The sequence below is a fragment of the Choloepus didactylus genome, chromosome 6, assembly GCF_015220235.1.
Source record: "Choloepus didactylus isolate mChoDid1 chromosome 6, mChoDid1.pri, whole genome shotgun sequence".
NCBI lineage: Eukaryota > Metazoa > Chordata > Mammalia > Pilosa > Megalonychidae > Choloepus > Choloepus didactylus.
Genome location: NC_051312.1, coordinates 25,150,003 through 25,161,386, shown reverse-complemented (window position 1 = coordinate 25,161,386; position 11,384 = coordinate 25,150,003). Strand labels below are relative to the sequence as shown.

Here is an 11,384-nt window from a genome sequence, read left to right as displayed (position 1 = left end):
TTGTTAGTTTTTTTTTTGTTGTTGTTAAAAATCTAGAGGGAAAGGTTCTGTTTCAAAATAGTTGGTGATCAGCATCATTCTCTTTATTTTGGGAAAGGAAGTGGGATGCTGCTCCAAGCATCTCAATGAATTAAGAAAGAGTTAATCCCTACAACCACCATTTCAGATAGATAACATTAATTTCCCATTTTATTGAGAACTGAAACACAAAGAGGTTGTCAGGCATACATTGGGTACCCAGAAGGAAAAAATAACTATAGTGCAGAAAACCATGAAATTTACATAGAGTGAGTTAGGCACAACTACTCGAGGCACCTTGCACCTAGGAGTGTATGTGACTAGTTTTATGATACACCCACAATATGGCAGTTAAGCTTACATTTGTGGTATACTTTAAGGTTTATAAGTTAAAATGTTACATTTTAAACTCTAATGCCAGACAATTTATATGTGTGATGCCATAACTCTGAACAAAACAAGTGAGAATTCAAATAATGTATAACCTGTAGTCAATTTCATCCCTGAAAGATCTGTAGTGAAATCAGGCTTTTGTGATGTCAAAGTCCATATCTTTTTGCTGCATGCAGCACATTTTCTCTTTCTCTCTTCATGCCTTGCTCATGTTGTTGCCTTTGCTGTTCACTTTCCCTTCCCCTTTCTAAATTCTCATGTCAAGGTCTAACCTTTTCATCTGCTTTAAAATCAGTAGGTCACATTGATATCTTTCCATTCTGGAACTTATATTGCTCACTCATCATTTCACGTTGTTCAGTCTGTTTCCCTCTTTAAGGATAGGACACTTCCTTGTATCCCTCACACTGTCTGATATGCTATTAAGCTTACTTATTTACTTATTTACTTTCTAGGTAACAGACAATTAAAGGAAACATAATTCCCCACTTCTGCATTTGAACAGTGTTGTGAAGGGTGATATTTCACTGGCACACACTGCAGAAAGAAAAAGAATATTAGAGAGAGGATCTGATGGCAGTGGTTCAACCTTAAACTGGAAGTCCAAGGTATGTTTTAGTGGAAGGATTTTGCTAAAACTTGTCTAAGAATGTAAATGATAAGGATGAAAGATGATAAATTGGATCATTGAGCCTAGATGCCAGTGGAACAGCACCTAAGCTCTGACAGTGGCAAGCTCATTTCTAGGGGCAGAAACTTGCAACAGTGTGATCTTAGCCCCATAGTTCATTGCAATTTTCTTTGGGTGAATTCAACTCCAAAAATTAATAAAATGACTAGTGTATACATATAACAGCATTAGTAATTTAATGAAATGAGAATAAATTAGCTATCCTTAAGCACTTACATAAGAGATAAGACCGACATGAAATTGAAATAAAAATTGAGCTGAGAAGATAATTTAGTTATTGCCAAAACAGTATAACCTTATATAGATGCATATAACAAATACTCAAGATTATGGTGGCAAATCAAATGTTGAGGAAATAAGGGGTGATGGATGAATGGTGATGGACTTGGTTGACGGCAGACAGCATGAGCAGAGGCAGAAGGAAGTCAGCAGCTTATAGGCATGAAAAATAATCATGGTGACTGAATAGTGCTCTCCAAAGAATATCAGCCTTGTTACTAACTTTGATCTTCACAACAAAGTTGTGATGCAGGATGCAAAAACCTTGGAGGGATTATAGAGCATGGTGGTTAGCAGCCTGAACTGTGTGAACTTGATCATGGACCTGACAAAAGACTTCAAGCATGTTTCATAATTTTTCTAAGCCTCACCCATGCATCATAAAATCAGAATAATAATAGTTCCTATTTCATATTGTTTTGTGGGGATTAAAGATAAAATCAGGACTTCAATTACTATTGCATTATTTTATTTTTGCAGGATTTAAAGGTTAGAAAAGTTGATATGTAGCCAGTAAGTTTCTGGGACAGGAAGATAAGTCTACTTACCCTAAATCCATGGCATTTCCCACTGTATAAAAGAGGCTGAGGTGTGTGTTCTGGCCATAAGACGGTAGTGGGAGAGAAAAGTACAAAATAGGAGTTGATTGACTGGAGAGGGTTTTAGATGACAGGCTGAGAAGTTTAGTACTGGTGTACTAGTAGTCAAAAGGCAATTGTGATATATTCATTGATTTTATGGCAGAAGAGGCATTGTTATCTATTCTAGTGCATGTTGCTTAAACATACTTCATCTAGAGATGGCTCAAAGGAAATCTTATTTGGAAGTGTAATTATTCAATGCAGATAAGAGCTGAGCTGCTGTATTTGAAAAAGGGTTAGAGTCCCCAGGATGGCTCCTTTGAACCCCTGATGTTCCACTCATCAACTATAATTACCTCATACTTCAGATGAGGGGACAAAGGTCCACAGTGATAAGTAATATAATAGTTGTACCTTATCTCCCATGGAGATAGTGTGACAATGGGGAATAAATTGTTTTCCTGATTTCCAAAAATGCATTCCTTCTTTTTTATGAGGGCTGTTCAAGAACTATTGATGTTCTCAGACTCAAGAAATGAGATGTTGGGATTAGTACACATTGAAGATTTGCAGAGAGTCTCCTAAAAGTGGTTTACTTTGTTTAGCAAGGAAGAATGAGCTTTTCAGTATTTAGATGTGTCTAAAGAAAATTAATTTGTCTTCCCATTTTAAAGCAATGTCCTCTAATATATTCTATATTCCAACCAAGTGGCAGACAACCTTTACTTAAATACCTCTGATAAAGTTTGCTACCTACTGAAGCTTTTGTTTTTTTTGTACTATATCATTTCTTCTTGGCTGCACTAGCTATTGCATTTAACTAGGAGAAGCTGTTGTTCACTTCTTCAGTGTATGGTATAAGGGTTATGAATGTATGATCCAAAATTAGACTACCTGTATTCATAATCCCCACTCACCTTAGATGAGAAGTTGGATATCTCCAAGCCTCAGTTTCCTCATCTTGAAGATGGGGTTTGTGGCAGTGTCCACCTGGGGTGATATGGAAAATGAGATAATGCATGTAATGGGTCAACCACATTGCTGGCACATAGTGAGTGGAAAACAAATGAGTTATTTTATTGATATTGTTCCCTCTGGGAACACCAGAAGGAAGAATGGAATACACAATTTTCACTGATTCAGGCTCATGCGCAGAGATGGTATCAGCTTTTGTTGATCTGGGTCTTCTTGGAGCAGAGAAATAAACTCAGGGTTTTATTTTCTGTAATCAGCAGCATATCTGGAAAATAATTAGAAAGATTTTGAATCAAAGTCAATGAATGTGATTTCTAGGTTTAGGATTAGAGTATTCATATATATAATTAGAACATGTTAGAACTATACATTGGATGCACACAATTATCTTGTTGAATGAAATGAGCACAGGAAACAAATCAATCTCACTGGATTACTGTGCAAATGAAATTATATCAAGAAGCACAGTGTCTCACACATATTGAATGCTCCATATTTTTTTTGTTTGTTTGTTTCTATTTCTTTATTAGCAATCAGAAGTCATGAGTATCCACCTGGATTTTGGCCTAAGGCTGAATTTGCCTGCTCTGTTGATTTATGGTTAATCCATAGTATTACCCTTTAACATAAGTTATTTGTCATCGGTGATTAAGTTCTGCGGACTTTTGATTAGGAGTAATTAATTTTCCATTCTTAACAATACTAGTGAAATTGCAGGTGAAATGAAAAGTAACTACAGAATTAGCATTTGCATCTACTTAATGGCTTGTCTTCATTATACAGCAAACAGAAACAAAGTACTTCATGTCCATGGTAGCAAAGGGCTTGAGAATGGGGTGTAAAGAGCTAGATAAAGAAAGGCAGGCAGGCAGACAATAAGCAGAGAAGACTAACTTAAATTATTATAAATGTATTTACAGAGATAGGTTATCAGTTTTATTACAGATATACTGGATAATAGAAAAAAATTGAATAATTTATGTAGCAATTTTCACATAAGCAATATTATTAAAATGAAGACATGAAAGGAGGTTATAGAAGAGAATATATGGAGGCCATGAATAAATGCATTAGGCAGCAGAAATGGTGAATGTTTTAGGAGGTTTGGACTAGGTTTTTATAAAAAAAAAAGTATTTAATTTCTGTGAAGTCTTAAAATATCTGCTGCGTGAAACAATTGCCTAGAGTTTAACCCCATCCTTTTATTGCTACCAGTGTTTTCAAAGACTAAAGTAGTTCTTTGTCATACTACTGTTCTGGAAAAAATAAAAAGGAGTGACAAATGAAGAGAGTGGTAATAGGGAATGAGGAAAGAAAAGTAGAGGAGGAAACAAGGCTGCAAGCCAAATAAACATTTGCATGAAGAAAACTGTAGAGTCTCAAACATCTGTGTGATATTTTGCAGATTTAGGGGGAAAAAATATTTCTCCTGCTCATTTTTTTAAATAATTATTCCTATTTCCTCCTTAAAATGTACAATTATATAAATACCATTATTATTATTAATTTCCATAAAATATTATTTTAAAAAGCATATTGACCTTTAACTATAGATTTAGAAAAAACCACCACATGGTATTGTCATTTTTCTTAAGGAAAAAGCCTAAACGCAAGCTAAGCAGACTTGGTTTCTTCAGGAGATTCAAAGCACATTGTTTGTTTTTTATTCAAAAGTAAAATGTATGTTCAGAAGACAGAGCAATAGATGATGGGTGATAGATAGGGAGGGAAAGAAATGGCAGTGTGACAGCATGTTAAAGTTGGTGGATTGGGGTATCAGGGGACAGGGGTCAGGGTATGCTGTGTAAGGGGTTTGTATTGTTTTTGCAATTATTCCTGTAACTATGAATTTATTTCAAAATAAAATTTAAAAATAAATAAATAATTAAAAAAGTAAAATGTGATAGAGTCTCTAATTTAACCACAGCTAGCTTCCACAACTTTAGACAAAGATAATCCCTCTACTTACGGATAGTTTGGAAAAGAAGAGACTTTTTGAGTGCAGTACTCTAACAAGTTGAAGAGCAGGTGACAGTCTCAAACTACAAACACTGAGATGCAATGAGCACTCCTAAAAGCAAATTCAAAAGCCACAGGTTTTCTTCTCTGGTTAGTGGCTGCTATGTTTGTGGGATGTGTGTACATGTGTGTATCTTACTAATTCTCATATAATCCTATTATTATGGAAAATGCATTGGTCTTTGATTTGGGCATCCATTTCTGGACAATATTGCCTCTGCTGTCTAGAATTCTTAGAGATTGTATCTTTCTGTTTTAATGAGTGTCTTAGTTTCCTAGCTGCTAAAATATATATATATATATGCAATGGGTTGGCTTAAATGATGGGAATTTATTAGCTCACAGTTTTGAGGCTAAGAGAAGTCCAAACTCAATGTGTCAGCAAGGCGATGCTTTCTCTCCAAAGAGTGATGTTCTGGGGCTGGCTGCCAGCAATCCTTTCGTCCTTGGTTTTTCTGTCACATATGGATGTCCCCTCCTTTCTCTTCATGGTTCTGTTGACTTCCAGCTTCTGGCTCCTCACCTTGGCTTTCTTTCTCTCTCCATATTATCTTTAGACAAGCAATATAGCTCATTAATGGTATTGAGTTTGGAACCTTGAAAAAACGGATTTCAATTTCACTTCAGTTATTTTTCATTCTTCTTTTCCTTAGTATCTTATCTATAAAATGAAGAAAATATTTCATGGGACATTCCACTGCCTGAGACACAGCAGTGACCCATTGAATATTAGCAATAATTAATAATAAAAATAGTAGTAATAATAAGCTAATTTCAGAAGGAAGAAATGTAGTTGGAAAGAGTAGAGTTTTTAATAAGTGGAGAGTCCTTGAGATAAGACTGTCTTGTAGGTTTTCAATTAGCACATTTCAGGTGCTCAATAAGTATACAAAATAAATGATGGAAAAGTAATATAAAATTTGCAAGTTCTTGAGTGTACCTGTTGATAAATGAAAGTCAGCACCACAGCTTGGATTTTCCAAAAAGAAAAACTAATATAAGTCACATTATGGGTTTCTTTTCCAAAACTGAATGGAGGTACTGGGAACAGTGAAAAATGGAAGGAAAGGAAGTTAACCCAGGATTTTATTAAGCTAGTTAGGATTTATCTACTGATCCCTATCTCCTAAAGGTCAAGGGTTCCCTGGGAAGTGTTAACTCCCTCGTATTTCCAGGTATGTGTATGTATGCACTAGAATGATGAAGCAGGGTCTCCAAAGTGTCTCAAACAGCAACTGCCAAGACAGAAAGTTAGAGATGAGCTCATGAGAAGAGATGTTATTGAGAGGGTCCAGGAGGATCCAGTAGAATAGAGCTGCTCTTAGGCTATAATTGTGAGTAGTTGTTTTCTGTAGCAATGGACAAAAATGGTGGGTCAGGAGGGTGTGAAACAGCACACACACACAAAATTACCAAGGCACTGAATGATTACTGATTAAAAATAATATTGCTTTTGCAGATTTTCTAGCTCATGGCTATGTGCTTACATGAAGCCACAGTAAATGGAAAGTCAAAACAATGTGACAGAATTTGTTCTTTTGGGCATTACAAAGAATCCAGAGCTGAGGAAAATATTATCTGCTGTGATTCTGATCATGTATATAGCCACAGTGATGGGAAACCTACTCATTATGGTAACTGTGATCACAAGTCAGAGTCTGAGATCACCCATGTATTTTTTCCTTACTTCCTTGTCCCTAATGGATGTCACCTACTTTTCTGTCATTACCCCCAAGATGATTGTGGACTCCCTCTCTGAGAGCACTACCATCTCCCTTGAAGGTTGCAGGATCCAGCTCTTTGCAGAACATTTCTTTGGTGGTGTGAGTATCATCCTTCTCATTGCTATGGCCTATGACTGCTATGTGGCCATCTGTAAGCCCCTGCACTACCAGACCATCATGAGTCCTCGGGTGTGCTGCCTGCTGCTGGGAGTGGCCTGTGTGGGGGGAACTATGCATGCAATATTACAGCTTCTCTTTATGTACCAATTACCCTTCTGTGGCCCCAATGTCATTGATCACTTTATGTGTGATTTGTTTCCATTGTTGAAACTGGCCTGCATGGACATCCATATCTTGGCCCTCCTTGTCATTCTCAACAGTGGGGTTATGTGTGTGATCATTTTCTTTATGTTCATTGCATCCTATGTGGTCATCCTCTGCTCCCTGAGGTCTTGTAGCTCTGAAGGGTGGCGCAAAGCCCTCTCCACCTGTGGCTCTCACCTGAGAGTGGTTGTCTTGTTCTTTGTGCCCTGTATCATCTTATACATGAGGCCTGTAGTCACTTACCCTGTTGACAAGGCAATGGCTGTGTCCTCTACAATTGTTTAACCCATGTTAAATCCCTTGATCTATTCCTTGAGGAATGCAGATGTGAAAAATGCCATGAGGAAGCTTTGACTGAAACAAGTAACCCTGGGTGGTCAGTAGCTTACATGCTAAGAATAAATCTTTACTTCAAATACAGTGAGGTCTTACCCTGATAATTCACCCCAATCTATTGCACACACAGCAGTGAGATGAATCTTTTATGCATATGAATCAGTTTATGATACAATATTCTGCCTTAATCAGGTTACTGTCAATATCTCCAATACATTTTGTACTCTATCCTGTTTTTCACAAGGCTCTGGTCACAGTTTTTGTTTTTTCTTTTCTTTTCTTTTCTTTTTTCTTTTCTTTTCTTTTACTTTTCTTTTCTTTTCTTTTTCCTTCCTCCCTTCCTTCCTTTCTTTCTTTCTTCCTTCCTTCCTTCCTTCCTTCCTTCCTTCCTTCCTTCCTTCGTTCCTTCCTTTTCTTAACTTGTGTTTTGAACATTCCAACTTTTTCCCAGTATATTAGTTTCCTAGATGCTAAAACAAATACTGTAACAGGTTGGTTTAACAACAGAAATTATATGCTCACAGTTACAGAAGGTAGAAGGCTTTGTTCCAACTGGAAATGGTATCTTCTGGTGGCTGACAATCTTGGGGTTCTATGACTTTTCTGTGACATGGCAATACACATGGCAGTGACTTTTCCTTCCTTTTCTAGGTTCTGTTGACATCCAACTTCTGGCTGCTCCTTGTAGCTTTCTCTCTGAGTACAATTTCCTTTGCTTATAAGGACTTCAGCCATATTGGATTAAGGCTTACCCTCATTCAGTTTGGGAACACCTGACAAACAACATCTTCAAAGATCCTATTTACAAATGGTTCAAAATCACAGGATCAGGGGTTGGGACCTGAACATGCTTTACAGGGATTCAATCCACAAGACCCAGTTCAGGGTTTTTATTCTCCCTCTTCTCTCTGCTAGATTCCTCTTTCCTGGATGAATCACCTGGATGGAGCCTTTCTTTTTTTTTTTTTTTTTTTTTTTTTTTACATTTTCAGATGAACTCTCCCTTCTCAGAGAAGTGTTTCCTCATAGCTTTCTCCATATTATTCTCTAGCTCTCCATATCTTTTATTTCCTTAATATCAATGATCACAAAATATACTGTAAAAATACTGTTGACTTCTTTGTTGTCAGTTTTTCCTAAAAAATTATACTCCCTGTTAGGGCAGGGATTATGTTTATCCATTCAAGCTGCAAACTCAGTAGTTAAAACACTCCAGTCACATAGTAGGTTGTTAAAAATATGATCAAAAGGGAGGGGCAAGATGGCAGCATAGAGGGGTGTGGAATTTAGTTAGTCCCCTGGAGAAACTAATAAATAACCAGGAACAACTAGTAAATAACCTGGAACAACTGCTGGAGAACAACTGTGACTGTCCACACATCATACACCAATCTGGATTGGGTAGAATGGCTGAGATTGCAGCATAAAAACTGTACATAAAAGCTGTGGAACCATGCACCTGCTACCCGCAACAGGCTGAACAGCAAGACATCACTGTGGGAGAAATCAGGATTCCTGGAGTGAGCAAATATAGTGCAACCTATCTCCAATTGGGGCTTAAATTAACAAATATGGACTGCTGAATACAAGATACAAACACAGAGAAACCCCTAACAAGCAACAAAGTACCCTGAGGTTGCTCCAGTGGAGAGGAGGTGGGGCTGATGGAACAAAAAAATAAATAATTAAAAAAAAATACAGAGGTTTTAGAAATGACTGAATTTAGAGAGCCAGAAAAATGCCTGTGCCCCAAGAAAGGGAGCCCAGAAAACCAGGTGCTATCTCTGACTGATGGGCAAAACTGGGAGTCCATGGACTAGCTCAGAAAAGGGGCTTTCTTTCTGTTTTTTCTCTCTCTCAACCTGAGTAGCACAGTGGAGAAACTCTCAGCCATTTTCAGTTCACCATGCTCTGACCCAGACAAGAGTGGAGTTAACAGGGTCAGAGAAACAAAGGAGTAATTCAAATGCAGAGGATAACTCCCCAGGTGGTGTATCTTCCCTAAGAGGAAGGAGGTGGGGCCCAGCTCTAGTGTCTGCTCCCCTTCAGAACTCAGACACCAGGGCCTGGGGCAAAACAGTCAAAACAGAAACAACCTAAGCTGAGAACTAAAGGGACCACATGTCTTTCCACCAGGTGGTAGTGACAGGCCGACAGGTGCCACCTGCAGGGCAAGTTAGGAAAAGCACAGTGGCTAGAGGCCTCACAGGAAAGCCTGACAATCTTCTAAGACACACCCTCAGGGAAACTTGACACTGGATATGGCCCCATTCTGAGACCTGAACCTGTTCTGGCCTGGGAAAATCTAATTGGGGCAACCAAGGAAACCAGATGCCTAGCCAACAGAAAACTACAATTTACATTAGGAAAAATGAAGATATGCCCAGTCAAAGGAACAAACTTACACCTCAATTGAGATACAGATGAGATATGGTTTCACTTTAATGAAATAATTAAAGATTTTCAAATAAATACAATAATTCAAAAACCAAGTCAACAAGTTCGGGGAAGATATAGCAAAGGAGTTGAAGGACACAAAGAAAACACTGGCAAACAGAAGGTAGAAATCGAAAGTTTGAAAAAAACAAATGGCAGAATCTATGGAAATGAAAGGAACAACACAGAGATGAAAAACACAATGGAGACATACAACAGCAGGTTTCAAGAGGCAGAAGAAAACATTTGGGAACTGGAGAACAAGACACCTGAAATCCCACACATAAAAGAATAGATAGGGAAAAGAATGGAAAAATATGAGCAAGGTCTCAGGGAATTGAAAGACAACAAGAAGTGCATAATTGTATGTGTCATGGGTGTTCCAGAAGGAGAAGAGAAGGGAAAAGGGGCAGACACAATAACAAAGGAAACAGTCAATGAAAATATCCAATATCTTATGAAAGACATAAAATTATGGATCCAAGAAGAGCAACATACCCCAAACAGAATAGATCTGAATAGACCTATGCCAAGACACTTACTAATCACATTATCAAACATCAAGACAAAGAGAGAATCCTGCAAGTAGCAAAAGAAAAGTGATCCATCACATACAAAGGAAGCCTGATAAGACTATGTACAGATTTCTCAGTTGAAACCCTGGAGGCAAAAAGGAAGTGGTGTGATATATTCAAGATACTGAAAGAGAAAAACCTCCAACCAAGAATCCTATATCCAGCAAAACTGTCCTTCAAATATGAGGGAGAGTTGAAAATATTCTTTGACAGAGAGTGAGAGAGTTTGTGAACAAGATACCTGCTCTATAGAAAATACTAAAGAGAGCACTACAGACAGATAGGAAAAGACAGGAGTGAGAGGTTCGGAACACAATTTTGGGTGATGGTAGCACAACAATGTAAGTACCCTGGACAAAGATGACTGTGATTATGGTTGAAAGAGGAAGGTTAGGAGCATGTGAGACACCAGAAGGAAAGATGAAAGAAAAAGACTGGGACTTTATAACTCAATGAAACCTTGACTGCTCAACAATTGTGATAAAATGTACTAATATGTTTTTACATGAGGGAGAACAAAAGACTGTTAACCTTGCAAGGTGTTAAAAATACAATCAATGCAAACTAGAGACTACAGTTAACAGAAGCATTGTATTTTGCTTCCTTGAATGTAACAAAGGCAATATACCAAAGCTAAATGTCTATAAGAGGGGAAATAAGGGAGGGGTATGGGATTCTTGGCTTTGGTGATGTCTGGCTCTTTTATTGTACTTTAGTATAATTCTCTTTCATTTCTTTTCAGCCATCATTTTTTTCCTTTCTTTTTCTTTTGTGTCTCTACCTTCTTTGACTGTTCCTCCTTCTTTGTGAAAGAAATAGAAATGTCCTTATATAAATAGTGGTGATGGGAGTGATTGCATAAATACATGATTATACAGGGAACCATCAATTGTTTACTTAAGACAGAATATATGGTGTGTGATCAAACCCATCTTAAAAAAAGCAGGCTGATGAAGGAATCTTGAGGGCGCTATATTGAATGTGATAAGTCAGACACAAAAGGACAAATATTGCATGGTCTCACTGATATGAA

General features: G+C 37.5%; 1 protein-coding gene across 1 annotated transcript; it reads left to right on the top strand.

Moving 5' to 3' along the window:
• Positions 1–6,458: 6,458 nt before the first annotated feature.
• Positions 6,459–7,289, top strand: LOC119538447 (olfactory receptor 4C6-like). The gene has a single exon (XM_037841380.1). It carries the CDS (start codon positions 6,459–6,461, stop codon positions 7,287–7,289), a length of 831 nt encoding a protein of 276 aa, XP_037697308.1.
• Positions 7,290–11,384: the final 4,095 nt, after the last annotated feature.